This window comes from Exserohilum turcica (genome assembly GCF_000359705.1).
Source record: "Exserohilum turcica Et28A unplaced genomic scaffold SETTUscaffold_3, whole genome shotgun sequence".
Classification (NCBI taxonomy): Eukaryota; Fungi; Ascomycota; class Dothideomycetes; order Pleosporales; family Pleosporaceae; genus Exserohilum; species Exserohilum turcicum.
The window spans coordinates 1,820,007-1,837,084 of NW_007360136.1; the positions used below are offsets into that span (position 1 = coordinate 1,820,007).

General features: G+C 54.6%; 6 protein-coding genes across 6 annotated transcripts; all 6 read right to left on the reverse strand.

Annotated features, from left to right (window-relative positions):
- Positions 1–719: 719 nt before the first annotated feature.
- SETTUDRAFT_91821 (uncharacterized protein) lies at positions 720–1,457 on the reverse strand (the record flags this gene model as incomplete). The annotated part of the gene is made up of 4 exons (XM_008029343.1): positions 720–946; positions 1,001–1,115; positions 1,170–1,234; positions 1,418–1,457. The coding sequence occupies 4 exons, from the start codon at positions 1,455–1,457 to the stop codon at positions 720–722; spliced, it is 447 nt and encodes a 148-aa protein (XP_008027534.1).
- Positions 1,458–1,677: 220 nt separating this feature from the next.
- Positions 1,678–5,092, reverse strand: SETTUDRAFT_137356 (uncharacterized protein). The gene is made up of 3 exons (XM_008029344.1): positions 3,126–5,092; positions 1,893–3,073; positions 1,678–1,839 (listed from the first exon to the last, which is right to left on the reverse strand). Exons 1-3 carry the CDS (start codon positions 4,933–4,935, stop codon positions 1,762–1,764), a joined length of 3,069 nt encoding a protein of 1,022 aa, XP_008027535.1. The 5' UTR covers positions 4,936–5,092; the 3' UTR covers positions 1,678–1,761.
- A 481-nt stretch (positions 5,093–5,573) lies between these two features.
- Positions 5,574–6,369, reverse strand: SETTUDRAFT_154646 (uncharacterized protein; the record flags this gene model as incomplete). Its single annotated transcript, XM_008029345.1, has 5 exons — positions 5,574–5,675; positions 5,763–5,993; positions 6,146–6,175; positions 6,236–6,275; positions 6,335–6,369. 5 exons carry the CDS (start codon positions 6,367–6,369, stop codon positions 5,574–5,576), a joined length of 438 nt encoding a protein of 145 aa, XP_008027536.1.
- Positions 6,370–6,785: 416 nt separating this feature from the next.
- On the reverse strand, positions 6,786–7,916 carry SETTUDRAFT_20567 (uncharacterized protein; the record flags this gene model as incomplete). Its single annotated transcript, XM_008028718.1, has 1 exon — positions 6,786–7,916. One exon carries the CDS (start codon positions 7,914–7,916, stop codon positions 6,786–6,788), a length of 1,131 nt encoding a protein of 376 aa, XP_008026909.1.
- A 1,649-nt stretch (positions 7,917–9,565) lies between these two features.
- SETTUDRAFT_163784 (uncharacterized protein) lies at positions 9,566–11,785 on the reverse strand. Its single transcript, XM_008029346.1, has 4 exons — positions 11,399–11,785; positions 11,012–11,340; positions 10,368–10,959; positions 9,566–10,313 (listed from the first exon to the last, which is right to left on the reverse strand). Exons 1-4 carry the CDS (start codon positions 11,466–11,468, stop codon positions 9,739–9,741), a joined length of 1,566 nt encoding a protein of 521 aa, XP_008027537.1. The 5' UTR covers positions 11,469–11,785; the 3' UTR covers positions 9,566–9,738.
- A 2,542-nt stretch (positions 11,786–14,327) lies between these two features.
- Positions 14,328–15,497, reverse strand: SETTUDRAFT_163785 (uncharacterized protein). Its single transcript, XM_008029347.1, has one exon. It carries the CDS (start codon positions 15,394–15,396, stop codon positions 14,536–14,538), a length of 861 nt encoding a protein of 286 aa, XP_008027538.1. The 5' UTR covers positions 15,397–15,497; the 3' UTR covers positions 14,328–14,535.
- Positions 15,498–17,078: the final 1,581 nt, after the last annotated feature.

A 17,078-nucleotide genomic window follows, 5' to 3' on the forward strand; every position in this document is an offset into this window, starting at 1 on the left:
AGAGAAGACAAGGGAAGAGAAGAGGAAGAGGAAGAGGAAGAGGAAGCATTGCTGGGTGAGTGTGTGATAAATAGTGCCTTGTTTTTTTGAGTCTTTTTCATTCATTGTTATTGTCGAATGTCATCTATGTACGTAGTTATGTAATTGATAACTGTCTAATCTATGTAATCACGAAACCATTAAAAACAAAATTAAGCATCTATTACTTACCATTCTAAAGTACGGGGGTTTTTTCTTTCTTCAACAACGCGCTGATTTTATGGAAAAGAGGTTTCCAAATCTCAAGCATCTTCCATGTGTTGGGAAAGGAAAAGTCGAATGCATAAGCGAGGATGGTATCAAGTATCAACAGCAACGTACAGACATAATGTACGATGCTCGAAAACAAGCCTCCACTGTAGTGAAGAAATTTCACAACCATTTCTGCTTGGTTAGAATCAACACGGCATCAAACTGGCTCTATATCACAACATTACAACATCACTTAAGCGCAAACTCACGGCACATGCCCCAAGCACGCAGAACGCTGGCAGGCTCCCTCAAAGGGACCGCTGGGTATCCAAGGTTGATTCAGGAATGGTCATATTATCTATGAAACATTCCTCAGCCACCACGCTGAATGCAAGTCTGCGCAAGCCCGTAGGCACTGCGGACTCTGAGAGACCCTATCCTTTTGTGTGATCCGAGACGCCGTATCATGTACATCGTGTTGTAACTGTTTATGCGACGAGCTGGACGACACCGCCAGCCTCCTTGATCTTCTTCTCAGCCTCGGCGCTGACGTAGCGAGCGCGGACAACAATGGGGACAGCGGGGAGACGGCCCTTGCCGAGGACCTTGGCGTAGCCGTAGTCGAGGAGGTTGAGAACGGGTGCGTTTCCGCCCTTGTTGGCGAGGTACTCGTCACGCTTCTCGGCGGGGATGAGCGACCAGAGCTTGTCCAGGTCTGCGGCATGTTAATCCTGCGTGGTCCCGGCTGCGTGAATAGGACTAGACTTACTGATCACGGGCTTCCAGAAAAGGTTCTGCATCTTGTGGAAGTAACGCATACCGACCTTTCCGAAGTAACCGGGGTGGTACTTGTCAATGTTGGTGCGGTGGTGGTGTTGACCACCCTATATGCCATGTTAGCTGCAGCACTTGCGTATCCAGGACAAGACAAAACTTACGGCCATACCACGACCACCGGGATGCTTCCTGTGCTTTCCGACACGTCCGTGACCGGCCGAAACATCTACATGCCAGTTAGCCTTGGGCGCCTGCCTCGATGCTTGTTCCCCATTCCAGCGACCCGAATCCCTTCCCTCCCTTCTCCCAAGGCGATGACATTAACATGTCTGCATCAATTCGGCGCCGAAGAGAGAAGCGAGGTCGGCAATGGCGTCGCTTTCGTGGAGAGCAATGTGGTTCAACGTACGGCCGCGGTGCTTGCGAGTCTTGGTCAGTCGGGTAGGCATGTTGACTTTCGCTGTGAGGTTAGTTGCGAGAGACTGAAAGTTCGAACGGTCAGGCTGTTTTGCTCCAGTGGGTGGAGGAGCTAAGCGAGACAGCGCTAACATCGGCGTGCTAGTTTCTCCGACGGTCACGTGTCGACGTGTCTGGAGACGGCTCTGCAGGAACATCACAGGGTGAACGGCACGTAGGTCCGGCAGCGAAATGAAAAACCATGATTAGATAGATGCCAATGTCTCAATACAGCCACGTACGCCGCGCTCCCACTCTCGCTATGCAATACCCGCCCATCAACGCTTAGTACCGCTTTTAGCCCCAGTAGGGTGTTCGCAGCCCGACAAAAGTCGACCCTACATCGGTGTCTTCCCTCTTCCGCTGTCCTGCGAGCTGTGCTTGAGTTAGCAGGGGTGGTCAGCCTGGTTACCGCAAGATCAAAGTACCTCTAATTGTATGTGCCTGTGAACATGCACCAGCCAGTCTACATAGCTTTGCGCCTCGTTGTTTCGGTCCTCGTAAAGCAAGCGGGCAAACTCGTACTCTGATCCGTCGAGACCCTGCCGCGCCAGCTGGATAGTGAGAGCCTTGGAGCCGCGCGTGGCTGCCAGGTACCGCAGGATATTTCGTACTTGCGCGTTAAGATGAGTCTCCAGAATCGGGAGTGAAGATTGGAACGGATCCAGTGCCTTGAGGCTGTTGTTGCCCTCACCAAACAGGTCCTCAAGCAAATTGGGTGACACTTGCGCGTGCAGCCACAGCAGGCATACTTGACCGTTATCGACAATGTAGGCGCCACCTTCCTCGACCTTGGAAAACGATGCTCGTGTACCCTCCGGCATGACAAGGTGGCCCTTGTCATTTGCAAATCCATCGCCCGCGTCGAGGTTGTGGATTGCAATGATCCGTGGGTAAAGGTACAGTGACAGCTCCAAGGGACCCATTGACTTGATCATTCGCATGTCGTGGACCCTTCTGTCTGTGGGCTCCTTACCTCCCTTGAATGCCCGCGATTTGATCAAGCCAAGGATGTACATGCTGAATTCCTTGAGGTTCTCTGGTAGTACGAGTTGACCAGGGGGATTGTTGCCTGTAAAGTTCCTCCTGTAGCCGGCAAGTATATCAACCGTCTTCTCTGTCAAAGCTCCCCTGATCTCCTTGAGGTTCTTCTCAGTCATACGAGCAGCAGCTTCCTTGGCGATGATGTTCACCACCGCATCCTGATCGACAAACTTCATGCATTCGCCCGTGTTTGGACTCACGCTAGCCACGATATTGATGCATCGTACTCGCCGCTCACCATTGGCAGCCGTGTAGAGCAGTGCGGCCTGGAAGTGAGCATCGAGCTTAGGGTCTAGCTTGCCGTCGTAACTAAACAAGACACCAATAGCCTTGTCGGAATCGATGACGCCAAACTCCAAGTCGGCGCCGAAAGTGTGGTGGTAGAAGTTGCCATGGTAGGCAGAGACCTGCAGACCGTTTGAGCATCGAACCTTCATCAGCGCTTGATATCCGGTTTCTCGCGTGACGGTGTGCTGAATCTCTTTTGACAGCCTGAGTAGATCCCTGGGTGAGTGGAAGTTGGGGTAGTAGAAGACTTCTCCACCCGTTGCAGCAGATACATGGCCTAGCAAAAATCATGTTAGCAGTGCTCAAAAGCTTGCAATAGCTGCACATACCGATAGTTGCGATATCAAGGTACCCTCCACTAGGTGCTGCAAGGAAGAAGTCTATGCCGATACCATTTTGGACCATCTTATCAGCAATCTTCTTGAAACCAGGATGCTCAGTTTGAAGGAGTTTCTTTTCGCCATCTGTGTTGTGCAAATTGCTATCGTCACGGAGCATGAGTCGACCAGGTCCCCAGGTAGGAAGTGCAGCGAGAGAACACACAATCTTTCCACCCGTCGCTGTCAGCGCCTGTAGTGCAGTGTTCAAGGTAGGTAACAGGGCTGGCTCAGGATGCTTCACTTCCGAGAACATGGTGGGCAGACTTGTGAGAAGCGAGGTGATGGTGCCCTTGGATTCCGCGGGGTCGACAAACAAGCCTTCGCTGAATGGCAGAAAAGGGTCCTCGAGGTCAGACATGACCAGCATCTGAGCGCTCTTCAGGTTGGGGTTGAGGTTGTAAAAGTGCACCTCCTTGTCATACGTCACAATACCGACCTTGGCTCCCTTTGGCAGCCGGCTTGTGGCTTCAGTCTCTTCAGTCTCGCCTCTTGACTCGCCATACAACGCGCTCAAGATGCCCTCGCAGAAACCGTGCAAGAAGCCGCGATTCACTGACTCAGCAGTGACATCCACCAAAAACAGCCAGCGTAGACCAACAGGTTCCTTGGACCAGTATTCCTTTGGTACCATGTAGTCGACCGTGCCCAGGGTAAGCTCAGGCCGTTGAAGTCTGTCTATCCGTACGCCGGCATGATCTGTAGGGGCAAAGTATTCTCCGGGCACGTCGTTTGGATAGGTACACAGGTTACACACAAACTTGTTTCCACCAGCCTTGAATTGCATAAAAGGATTGATGTACCCTCGACACCTTACACATCTTGGCGGACCCGTCTCTCCAAAGTCCAGAAGCGGTATGGGTTGCTCGCCTTCTTGCTGAGCTGCCAGCGGTTGTATGATCATACCCAATGGCAGAGAAGTTGCAGCAAGTGCTTGCGCAGTGAGCGGGATGTTGTTCAGCGTGAGGCGTGCGTATTTGGGGGAGGAATTGCCCTGGTCAAATGCCACAAAGGGAACCGTAGCCGGCGGGGGCAGGTGGTGCTCCATGGTAGGGTACACATGCTCCAGGTAGTATCTTGCTGGCGCATCTCGCGACTTGGGCACACTGGGTATCTGCTCGGGATCCACACGACCCTGCGCCGATCCCACAGCCGCTCCTCCGGGTTGGTGTGGCGACGCTGCCGTCCTCGCCGCATACTGCATGGGGGAAGCCTGAGCCCCAGGACTGAAGACGGGATTCACTGGTGCGGGAAACTGACTCATAGCGGGGGTGACCTGGGGCTCCATCCATTGCGCTCCGCCAACTTGGGGCGAGTTCTGGTTCGCGAATTGTGCAGGCGCACCATTCTGAGGCATGCCATTGAACGCCTGCGAACTTCCTCCAGGGCCCTCGAGGTTGTGGTATGCGTGCCTGTGTTTCTTCTTGGGCTTAGGCTGTGCCATTGGATCCCCGCCTAATCCGACCGCGCCCATCTGCCCCGCCAAGTTGTTGACATCTTCATCGCTTTGGTACTGAGGATGGGCCTGCGGTGCGCCCTGGTGTGGGAAATACCCCTCCTGCTGCACTGGGGTGCCGTACTGGGCGGGCGTGCCTGCGTATTGATTCGGTGCCTGAGCCATCGCTGGGCTTCCAGGCTGTTGGTAGCCAGCAGGGCCTGCCGCGACTGGCGGGCGCCATTTGTTGGTTTCGTCTTGCATACCAGCTCCGTTGGGGTTGGGAGCGGCCGTGCCCGGGTCATGGTACATGTGGAATTCGGACATGGTCGCGGTGGCGCGGGGGACGAGGCGCTCGAGTCGACGGACGGGATTGCTGCGAGGCGGACCTACTTAAGCGTTGGGCCAAGGAGCAACAGGACGCGAAGCACTAGGAGAGGTGTTCATAACATGGGGCGAGCATTGTCGAATGAATTTCGGCGCGGGCGAAGGGACAGATTTCCAAGAGCAAGGTTGATGATCTGTCTATTTTCCAGATCTCTCTACTTTCCATACGATCACGTCCGTGCGCCGCCTCACATGCAAGAACGGAACGAGGCCCATTCCATCGCGTGCGATCCGGATATCGAAAATGCAGTTCAATGTCAATTGTTTTTGGCAACATGTCCTCGCAGTATTCCATGTCTATACCGAATACCTTCCTCCAGTTGCCTGGCACCCAAGTTTACACCAATAGCATCACCCCATGGGACTGTTGTGCGCTGCGTCATGGGCGCGAGACAGACCAAGCGGAGCCATCTTCTTGCACCTTGGTTCATGAATCCTCAGTGTCCGTGGATACCAACATTACCCTTCACAACCCTATTTGGACTTCCGATCCTCCGACTTGGGGCTACCATTACGAATTCCGACCGAGTGCAGAAAAAAAGCACGCCAACTTCTTCATACACAGACACTGCCATCCCTTATTCCAACTTATCAAGATGTGCCAGCCGCGTCAACACAACCTGTTTACTTGTCTCTTCAATCTCGCCCGCCAGGAACACCTCGTCAAGGATCGCATAGACCTGTACTGACTGTCAGTTTTTTATCTTATCTTAAATCTCTCCACTACTATTCCATCCTCTGCCTGTATCTTGTCCATTCTCGCGTACCTTGTAAAAATTGAAGACCAAATCCAGCTCACAGACATTGCCAAAGAAGGCATCTAGCACCTCGACGAAGAAATGTATAGCCTCGAGGTACGCCAGCTCGTTATCGTTTGTATCGACGCATGCGCAGAAGAAGAGGCCGGCATATCGCCGGTACACAATCTTGGACATGTTGCGGAACTCGACAAAGTTGGACTGGTGTTTTTGATCGCGCGGCGCAATCAGGCGGTGGACCTATCACGGGCGTGAGTAACTTGAGCGTTACATGTCGTAAACACGGTCGGGGCATCCGGCGGGCGCGGCTTCGTGAAGGGGAGGGGGGGGGTTGCGGTCGACGGAACGGGGCGCGAGACAGCCAGGGTAAAGCACAAACGTGTTTTGCATACCTCGCCTTTCAACTTGACTTTTTCATCGTCCTGCATGTCTGTCAGTGAATGCTTCTTGCTCTCAAACAATCTCTCTGCTATGCGACTTACACTATACGGTGCATACCACTTGGCTAGCCGCGTCTTTCCCCTGCGCAAACACGGCATGTCAGCATCAGGCAACGCCCCGGCGGCGCGGCGCAAACATACTGTCGGTTCTGGATCAAGATGAATGAGAGCACCATATTCGCAATGTGCCTCGTAGAAATGGGCTCGGCGCGCGCTGGGCGAGGGTGTTGACAGGGACCGCGGCTTAGAAGGGGGATCACGGCAACGGTGAAAGGCACGTGGCTCGTGCACCAACAACATCCCTGCATTGCCCATTTGTTACGCGGGCGGGAAAGTCCACTTTTAGCCGCAAGCCCATGGGCACTGCAGAGTTGGCATTTTTTTTCTCGTGTCCCACTTTGTGGTCTGTATAGTGGATAGCTGCCGGATGCCATATGTGTTTCGGCGGTACTGTAGGAAAGAAGAAGAAAAAATAGTTCCATATTCAGCTTGGGATTACGTCATACTTAGCAGCTACTACTACTACTACTACTGTCTGAACGGCGTACACGTTCAGCTACTACAAGAACACAGAGTCCATGTAATTCTGTCTTCACACAATGCAAGAAGAGTATTGAGCCCCATTTTGCCAACTCGGCGCCTTTCCCAATGATTCAAATCCCGATCCGAATCCGCCCGTCTGCCTCAAACTGAGCTCCTGGTTTGCACTCAGCGTGAAAATACCCGTCGCACATCGCACGTCGATGTAGCTGTGGGACTTGGGGAAAGCAGACTTCGCACGGCGATATCGCGTCCTGCTGAGCAATGGTTTGGCCGGACCTTCAGGCGTCGAAGAAGCGGGGCTATTATCCGAAAAGGAGGATTCAGTAACCGTCGTGCCAGCAGATTTGTCTCGGTATCTAGCCGGCGATTGGGTGTTGGCAGCCACAGCTCTCTCAGTCTTTTCCTGCGTGACAGTGGAGAGCGGCGACGAGGTAGCCTGACTATCACTCTTTTTCCTCTGTATACTCATGCTCACCGCCAGAGCAGCCCAGAAACCAGGTAGTATCCCGATTCCCGAAGTCTTGGTAACCTTGAGGTCCTCAGCCTTGGGTGTATCTTCTGATGTCGCATTAACCGAAGCAGTTGGTGTCGACATGGTGTCAGCTTCAAGGGTAGAAAAGCAGGTCTTGAGTGGTGTATGAATGCCAAACTTCTTGCCCCAACCGCACTCAGACGGGTAGTCGCACATGTTCCAGCAGTCCTTCTTGGGTTTCGTGGAAGTGTGGTCCTCGCTGCCGGCTGCTGAACCAGTGCCCGGTGTGTCCTTGTTCCCGGGGCCACCTCTTCGCCATCTGCCCCAATTTCTCCAGGCAGAGTAGTCAAATTCGCTGGTACAGGCGGCATGTCTTTTGATGTGCCTCGAATTTTTCGTTTTTCGCCATGCCTTGAGCGGTGTTGTGCCACTGCAGTAATAATGTCCATCTTCGAGGCATCGATTTGTCACACCTAGACGGTAGTCGTGGTTGCATTGATGACATTTCCATACCCATGCCACGGGGCTTGATGGCGCATGCACTGCAGACTTTGAATTTGTTGTTGAGATTTGTTGACTCGCTTCCCGTACCTCATGTCGCAATGGCACTGCCGGCGTCAAGGGAGTGCGCGGTGAGAATGGCGATGGTGGAATGGACAAGAAAGAGGACTTGAATGGCGCCGGGGATATCCTCAGAGCATTCCGCATCTTGTCGCCTAACTCGGCAAGGGAATACGGTGAATGTAGTTGGGGGTATTTGATAAAAGAAAATTGCAAGAGAGTGGAATCAGCAAAGAAACATGCTTGTCGCCGTTGAGAAGATATTCTTTTCCGGAGCTATGATACCAATGGTATTTCGTCCCAGGTTTCCGAAGCCTGGCTCTTTGTGAGGAAATGGCAGAGGTTATGACAAGATGACAAAGGTGCGTTTCGACGACGGCCTTTCAATGTCAGTCGCACAGCAAGCCCATTGTCACAGAAAGGCCATTGCAATGTCTGGTGATTCGTCCTCGAACAGCTGCTCGCTTTGTTTAGGAGGCGTACAGACGCACCCCATCCATGATGATACCTGGCGATGTTTGATTCCTCTCGGCATTTCGTCTGGATGTGCAGCATGCCGTATTTTTATCCCAGAAAGGAGTTGACGTGTGCTTTAGACTGATTTAGCTCAAGGGCACGGCATTTGCCTGGGGGTGGATGGTATGAGGACCCAATAAGCTTTGCGCCTGCGCCCGTACTATACTAAGCTCCTTGGCTTGGCACATGCGAGTCGATGGTCTGATTGATACACTGCATGTTTAGAATGCCCGTCACACCGCGGGCCCGTATGCAGGTCGTTTGTTGTTTTTTTCCGAGCGGTAAATTGGCTTTTGGGGTACGACGGCGACGTCGGCTTCCAACCCAACCATTCTGCGAGGTAGGCTTGGCTGTCACTTCGTCACGGTGCTTTTCACCACGACGATGCGATTACTTAGCGTTAGCTCCGCCCCACCCCCGGCTGCCGAGCGTATGGAACGCACCCAAGACACTTTTCCCCGAGAAAGTGTTTCACACCCTCAGCCTGTCTTGGTCAAGGCGAAAATCACGCCTTTTCCTGCCGTCAGCAAAGCTTCTCTGCGCTTTACCCCACCCTTGGCCTGCTTGCTCCATAGGTGTCCGTGTGGGGATATCCATGTGGCTACTTCGAAACGAATACCTTGCAACGGAGCGATGCTTGAGTAGGCGACATATTCCGCACGATACCATGCGGGTTGACTTGGGCGACCAAGGGAAGAGGCCTCAACAAAAACGCTGGGTGAGGCTCTGCAGCCGGCCTTGCGGATGGACACGGAAAGCATAACAAATGGTGAGGCATGGAGACGCGCGTATGGAAACTGTGAGTGTAGCCACACTGGCAGGTGAAGCGTGGGTATGGCGCCACGCACATGTGCGTAATGCCTCAAAACTAGGCAATGCAGCGTGGGTGGCATGATGGCAAGGCACATCGTGGTTGGGAAGACGCTATCTTCTATCACAGCCATAATGCTTGGCCTCAAGCCTATCGCGGTAGCTTGACATCATCCATCAGGAGCATCTGGGGTGCAGCAAAGTGGTGGGGCGCCGACGAGAGCCATGATGGGGGTGGAGGAGCGGGAAATGATAAGGAATATGCGGAGTGTGGGCTTGGCAAAGAACAAAATATTGACCCAAGACCAATACGAGTCTTCAGCGTGTTTGCACTGATAAGCTCGGGGCTGGGCGCGGAAATAAAACATCTACGTATGTAATTTGATTGTTAACGACGTACACGCAAAATTTGCTCACAGTCACATGTCCAAGACAAGAACAAACACGAGAATGGAGTTTAAGGACACGCCGTGAAATACCATGTATAGTACACTTTTATAAATCGGAAAGGTGCTTGCACATATCTAAGAAGTATATATGAAAAAAAGGCTCAGCCCAAGGACGAGAGCGCTGGTGGTATCTCGAACAGTTTGACTCAAAACATCGCAAGGAGCAAATTCAAAACACTGAAAAGGACAAAAGCTTAGGTGTGAACCTGCTTTTCCTGATGCTCGGGACCCATGGCAACAGCATGCCTGTCACCGCCGATGCCCGTGTGGTCGTGGTCGTGGCTCGAGTTTTCTGAAGGAGCCTTGCCCTCGAGCATCTGGCTGTGCTGAGGGATGCCGTGGCGGTCACCTTGGGGTACCGAGTGCTCGCTGTTGAGGGGGTCACCCTTGGCAGGGGTCCACGCAAGGTAGTCACGGCGGACCTCGACGTAGTCGTAGGCAAACTCGCCGAGTTGGTCGTCATCCATACCAAGGAGCTCAGCCTCCTCGGAAGCACGAAGCTTGAGGCCGGGGATCTTGTCGATGACAAAAGCGAGGAGGGCGCTGACGACAAACGAGTAGCCGGTACAGGCGAGAATGTAGACGATTTGCTTGTAGACGGTGGCCCCAGTACCGGTGATGGCACCAGCCGACAATGCGTTGTTGACACCGTCGAGACCAATAATGTACCTGGCACCAAAGATGCCGTTGAAGAAAAGACCCCACATTCCAGCGACACCGTGCTCGGCGAAGACATCGAGGGAATCGTCGATCTTGATCCAGAACTTGACTGCAAGGATGTTAGCGAATGACACAGGATTTTCTTTTCAGGTGGAACACATACTCTTGGTGGCAAAGTTGGCAACAATACCAGTGGTGATGCCGAGGCAAACGCTTGCCCATGGAGGGATGAAACCAGAGGCGGGAGTGGCAGCAACGAGTCCGGAGATGGTACCTGAGCACCAGCCAACCATGGACCACTTGCGAGCCAGACGCCAATCAAGAATAACCCAGGTCATGGCGGCGAACATGGCAGTCAGGTTGCTGTTCCAGCAGGCCATGACGGCGCGAAGGTTGGCACCGAAAGCGGAGCCACCGTTGAAGCCCAACCAGCCAAACCACAGGAAGACGGTTCCGAGGGTGATCAAAGAGACGTTGTGAGGGCGGAAGTTGAGCATCATCTTCTCCTGGCGACGTCCAAGAATCATCGAGTAGGCCAAGGCACTGCAACCGGACACGATTTCGACAGGACCGCCACCAGCATAGTCCAGACCACCCCACTTGAAGAACCAGCCGTTTGCGTTCCAGGCCCAGTATGCGACGGGGCAGTAGACGATTGTGGCCCACAGCCAGATGAAGACCATCATGGGGATCAAGCGACCGCGCTCGGCGACGCAGCCGACGACAATGGCGGCTGTAACGGCGCAGAATTGCAACTGCGAGCGTGGTTAGCATGTTTTGTGTGAGACACGGGCGTGTTGCTAGTACCTGGTAGAAGGAGTACAGCAGCTCAGGAATCAGAGGGCTGCCCTGGCTGGGAGCGCCAAGCACACCCTTGAGACCAAACCTGTCGAGGTTGCCGATGAAGCCATTCTTGGAGGGACCAAAGGCGAGCGAGTAGCCCCAAAAGTACCATTGGAAGGTTATGACGGAGCACGAGAACATGCAGGCCCAGATGAGCGAGAGGGCCGACTTTCTGCGAGCCAGACCGGAGTAGAGGAAGGCCAGGCCAGGAACCATGATCAACACCATGGCCGAAGCCACGAGGATGTAGGCCTGGTCGCCTGGCTGGTACCATTGGTTCAGGTTCTCGTTGACTGCACATGGCCATGTCAGTATAGCGCTCTGTGGGATGGCGACGGGACTTGAACTGACCAGAATCACCGCCAGTGACCGAGTTGGTGCCATTGAAGGGCGTGGGAGCGCCGATCCATGCGTACGACATGGTGGCGATGGGAGCTGGGGGGCCGTGGAAGGGGCGAGGGCGGGTACGGGGCCTGGTGGACGGAGGGCAGAAGAGGCGGACGAGGTGGAGGCGAGGCGGTAATAATATACTGTATGTGCACCCAAAGGCGCCAGGTAGAAATTGGAAGGCCTGGTGCAGATTGCAATGGTTGCGCCGGGGCCTTTATGGGTGAGGGCTGACTGTACTGGTCTTATCTATCCTGGTCCACGGGCCAGGACTCGAGGCGAAATGGACGAAGGGACCTGATGCACAGGCGCGCGCCCGCCGTGGGGTTCGCGACGGATCCAGAGCTTGTTCGTTTTTTTCGAGCCGGGGCGATGGCAGCTGCGTCATGGCAGGCGGTGGCCTTATCTCGCCGCGAGCGGGAGGGTGACGGAGCGGCTTAGATAACGGGGAGCTTGCGAGGGCCATTGTCGCGCGGCGGCTCTCTGGCGGCGACTGGCCATGGGCGTGTACGCAGCCACTGCAGCCATGGGGCAGCGTCGTCGGGCGGCGGAAGTGCTTGGCAGGTGGGAGGCCCATGTTGCGTGGTGTCAATTGCATTTCATGCCAGAGATAAGCACCCGGCGGCAGCCAATCAGCGCCCGCGCGCCAGCGACGGCCGGCTAGCCCGATCCGGCGCTGTGCCCAGCCCACCGCGACGCCGTCCCTGACCAAGACTCGTTATGCGACGACTTGCACCCGCGCCGATAAGCCCCAGCCCATGGCATCGCCATCGCCCATTGTCCATCTTGATCTCAACCTCGTCCGTCTCACCCACACCCATCCGCCTGTGTTTCCCACGCCCCCCTCGGCCACGCATCCGCAGCCCACCCCAGCCCCATGAAACCGAGCCTGGCAATCGTCAACAGCTGCCCTGGCGCTACTGGCCGCATGCACATGCACGAGCTTCCGAGGTGTCAGCAAGACGGCGGCCATGGCCACTGTCTGCTGTATAGCACATGGGTCGGCCGGCGTCATTCAGTTCCAGACCTGACCGTGTCCACGGTTGCACCACGTACCGTCATCTCGTCGTCTGGGCAATCGTGGGCTCGAGGAACACAGCTGCAGCCTCGGGCGTGTTGCCATCCCCCCCGCCGGGCCTAGCGCTATGCTTGTTTCAGTGCGCCCGCCGGCGTATATGTACAGGCGACACAGACGTGATATTATTGCGTGGCTCAGATCAACATGGGAACACCTGCGAACGTCGCTGGCCGGGGACGGCGCGTCTTCCCATAAGCAGCACCACGCCTCCACACACCCTTTGCGGCCTCGTATCAGGCGCCCACAAACCACGGGCACGAGCAGCTGAAGCCAGCCCCAGGCCATGCAGTCTACACGGGTTTCTTTTTTGCGCAACCACAACCACCTGGGCGGCGTGACATGCAGCAGGGTTCAGCTGCCTTCCCGCACCCGCCCGGCCGCCCTGGTCAGCAAACTGTCGCGAAAGCATGTGAGTCTTGCCCCCCCACCCCCAGAAGCGCGGCGCAGTGGGGCTCCTTGTTGTGCGTCGCCATGTCTCCACGGCCTCAACCCTCACAGCGTGGGGAAAAGAAGGGCTGCGCCCTGGCCTTGTCGCCGGCTGACACGCAACCCGGCCGTATTGATCACTTCTGCCACATGAGCGTCGTGATGGGTGTGGGATGCCAGATCTTTATCTTGACGTATCGCGCGCGCCTTGTGCAATTGCAGCACGTTTTGGAACGCTTCCAGAAGTCGCCCCGCCAATGGCTGCGCTTCGGCTTCCGGCTTCGGAGCCCTGACTACGCGTTTGGCGTAACCTGCGCCCTTGTCATTGGTCCCGCCAGCCGCCCTATCAATTCTCCGCCGCCCATTGGTCGCTGCTTTCACCACGGCACACACATGCTATCACGACACAGCCCGCCCTGGTTGTACTGTCCACGCCATTCTCCTTCTTCTTCTTCTCATCCTCCTATCGCCATTACGCCCGTCCACAACCTCACATCGCCGATGATGCCAATTCTACATTCATTCAGGCCCATGTCAGCCCACGGCCACGACATCTGCCGAACCTTTACGCCCTCTAGTGAATGTGTCCACACGATCGCGCTCCTTGTCGAGACACGCGCGTTTTCCACAGAAATGGATGCTTCACAGTGCAGTCGGTGCTAACAACACTGCAGGCAGGTGGTACAGTAACCAGGGCGACTTTCGCCCCGCAGTTGTGCCCTGCAACGTGTCAGCTTCCTTTCCTACTACTACCACTACTAGTACTACTAGTTTCCAGCTGCAGGCTATTTCCAAAATACCCCAGAATCCAGTCCCCTTCCTCGTGCATAAAAGCGCCTGTGTTCCCACTGTGCAACAAAACATACATGCCATTAGCGGCCAGTCGTACAACAAGCGACCACCCCAGATGCCTAATCTCGGGACCAAATCACACCCACCCACACACACACACACACACACACACAAAATGGTCAAAGCGTGATTCGCTCGAATAAGCCCCGTGTGTAAACACGGGGGGGATTGCCTGTAATCAGTTAAGCGCAGTCGGTACAAGGTATTCAGCCCTCGCCTGCTAGAGCTAGGCTTCATGTTTTGTTTCGAAGCCGTGGGCGCGCAAAAACAAGATATATCCTTCTCTGGAATCATTCATTCGCTGCTCCCCTGGTATTGCCACGCACACACACCCCACGGTCTTGAAAGACTAGCTCGCTTCATCACCTGTCGATTCGGTAAATTTAGAAGCGCTGATTCACCCGCCTTGCCTCGTATCCAAATGAGATTTTTTCTTGTTTTTGCTTTTACGAGGCAAAGTGCCGGCATGGATAGGGGGGAAGCAGAAGTGAGTGGGACTTTGACAAGTATAGGTGTACGTTTCATGCGAAGAGATTGCATCATGACAGTCGTGTCTTATTAAAAGCCTACTATGGAACAAGGACTAGTGCTAGTATACAGGAAGAAGAAAAAACAAACGCTATCTGCGTCATCGACTTGAGGCGTATCTGTATGATTGTGTGTGTGTTGTTTTTGTCAAAACAAATTCATGCGCCCGGTGCCCGACTTCCGCAGTAATCCGGCTGGGAGATCAAGATTAGAGTCCCTAGAATAATGCACTTCCCAGTAGAGTGCCACCAAGAAGTCCAGCCGCAATTGGCAGCCCAGCGCCTCCGCCGTACCCGTAACCATACGGCCTGCCGTACGGTGTAGCCGGGCGCATGTATCGGACGTTGGGACTGTAGTACTGGCGGGGACCATATGGATTGTATCCGAAGGCTCCTCTTGGCACAGATCCATGAGGCGGCTCAATGTACACGTCCCTGCCCTGTCGGTCTTTGCCTAGCAGTTGCGGTTCGCCTGTTTCCATTGCGCGTATGATGGCCTCTCGCGTGCGCATGTGCTGGAGATAGGCCTGGCGTTCTTGCTCTGCGCGGCGCTGTCGGGCTAGTTCACGTTCGTCGTGTGTCTGTCCCGTGATCTTGTCCTTGAGCTTTCTGGAGAACTTGTGAATGCCTGTTGGCTCGCCAGAAGCCGCTGCTCCTTTATCCTTTGGCGCCGTTCGCGGCGGCAAGTGATCTTCTGCGTCGGAGTCCTCGGCAGCAAGGTCGTCCATAGTCATGGTCCGGTGCATGCGCGTGTGCTTGTTGCGCTCTTCCGGGCTCAGTGTGCTGAGATACTCTTCATCGTCGTATGGGTGCGTCCATATACTACGTGGAGGGTTGGCTCGCGTGTTTACGAAGAACTGGTGCTGAGACTGCTCGTCAAACGATCGGATCCATCCAGGAGGCAGCTCGCGCATCAAGTCCTCCATGGAGCGCCGCCACTCGGGTGGAATACCATTGCGCTCTGTGCGCGCTGCAGGACCATCTGTGGAAACGCGATGGAGGCCAGGCGATGGGTCTGCGTCAAAGATGGCGGCTTCGTAGCTGGGCGGTGGCTCGCTTGGATGTTGCGATGTTGGCATGATGTTTGTAGGTATTTAGGAAGGGTGTAGGTGTTGAACGAGGTTGTAGGTGGCTGGAGATTGCAGACACTAGAAGAGGCTGTAGAAATTCAAAGATTGCAGAGTCGGGCGATTTCGTAAAAAATCAGTGTCTCGAGTACAACGCACTCAAGCTTGCAGCCGGGGTTTTGTTTGTCATAGTGATGGCATCGCTTGCGCAGTTGGAGTGGCGGGAGCAAGAGCAGACATGATGTCATGTGTGGCTGTGCGGTGGCGCAGGAGAAATGTACCGCCTACCTCCGATGCCCTGCATGTGATCGCCGCCACTAATGTATTGCCATGTGACACGTCGACCGTTGTCACCGGACATGATGCATCTACCGTCTAGAAGGCTGAGCGAAGTCTATGTATCTGTCATCCAAGCCACTCGCCATGCACAACGCCGGTAGGACGCCAGAGGCGGCTCAGGGCTTCTTCGCGGCCTTCTTGTCTCTCCACCATGTGCGCCTGTCACACTTCAAATTTCTCCACGCCAATAAAAGGCGCATGTACCGCTCTGATCACGAGATTGCAAAGCGAAACCTTAGCGCTCGTTTTAACAGGCTAACATGGCGCCTCCAACGCTTCCCGCGCCTTAGATTCTGACGGTTGCACCTCCAAGTTCATGTCTTCTCCAGTCTGTCCACGGCCCGACTCCACAACAGCATCATGAGGTTCTTTTAGCAACAAAACCATCTGCCTAGGCTGACCGTTGTTCCGTCTCGTTGTTCCGCCTCGTTGATGGTTTGGGCACCGATCCAAAGCCCGTTTGTTGCGGGTAAACTAAGCTGGGTACGAGGAAAATGGAATCACTGTCGCCGTTGCCGCCCTTGGCCGTCTTCCTTGTCTCTGCTGTCTTTACTGTCTATGCTGTTTTCACTGACCTCGTGGACACATCTCCTTTGAAAGTCCTGGGCCTACGGTTGATGTAACCTCACAGTCCGAGGACCAAAATGCGGGGAATCTGGTCCTAGTTCCAACTTCCAGGTGGCCAAAGCAAAAAACAATGGTCATATGCCATGTCCCGATGCCCTTACCCGTCGGACCCTGAGCTCGCGCCTTGCTTAGCGTAACCTCCGCATTTTTGGGCCCACCCCCCGAACATCAGCATCAACGGCACATAGACGCTAGCAGGGCTGCCACAAGGCACTTTGATTTTTGTCGCCATGGCGGTGAGCCTGTCTCTTCCACCCGTTGTACGGTCATGCGAGCGGGCCACGGATTTCCAAGAGATGCTTGCCGAGTGGAGATTATCTCTTGGCAGCGACCCGTCTTCTCAGTCACTTCACTGTCTTGACTCTTTATTACACACAAGCCTCAAAGACTATGACCATCAATCTAGCAGTCATGGCCTCGCGATCAAGGCATAATCTTGTCGTAACTATGTGTAAGAAGTGCACTTAGTACAGCAACTACCGGCACGCCATGATGGCCTTGTACACGTAACCCCACAGAGACTGGGTGTTGAATTCTGGTACACTAAATCTTCCGGTCTTCAGAGGCCTCGTGTAACGGCAGGGCGAAGACATCTACGTCTTGACAGGCTGCAGTGAGGAAATTAGCTGCATCTTAGTCTATACTGTCTCTACACCTGAGCTCAATGTCTCAGTTGCAAAGCCTGACCTTCCTCAAGGAGGCATTCACAACCCGGTTAGTATGCGACA

What these genes read in the sequence shown, in the direction of transcription:
- SETTUDRAFT_137356 (XM_008029344.1), bottom strand. Translation starts at nt 4,935, where the DNA reads ATGTCCGAATTCCACATGTACCATGACCCGGGCACGGCCGCTCCCAAC. An exon ending in CCTTGATATCGCAACTATCG is followed by an intron (nt 3,074 to 3,125) that starts GTATGTGCAGCT and finishes GATTTTTGCTAG; the next exon opens with GCCATGTATCTGCTGCAACG. An exon ending in ACAGGCACATACAATTAGAG is followed by an intron (nt 1,840 to 1,892) that starts GTACTTTGATCT and finishes ACTCAAGCACAG; the next exon opens with CTCGCAGGACAGCGGAAGAG.
- SETTUDRAFT_163784 (XM_008029346.1), bottom strand. Translation starts at nt 11,468, where the DNA reads ATGTCGTACGCATGGATCGGCGCTCCCACGCCCTTCAATGGCACCAAC. An exon ending in GGTCACTGGCGGTGATTCTG is followed by an intron (nt 11,341 to 11,398) that starts GTCAGTTCAAGT and finishes GGCCATGTGCAG; the next exon opens with TCAACGAGAACCTGAACCAA. An exon ending in TGCCAACTTTGCCACCAAGA is followed by an intron (nt 10,314 to 10,367) that starts GTATGTGTTCCA and finishes ACATCCTTGCAG; the next exon opens with TCAAGTTCTGGATCAAGATC.
- SETTUDRAFT_163785 (XM_008029347.1), bottom strand. Translation starts at nt 15,396, where the DNA reads ATGCCAACATCGCAACATCCAAGCGAGCCACCGCCCAGCTACGAAGCC.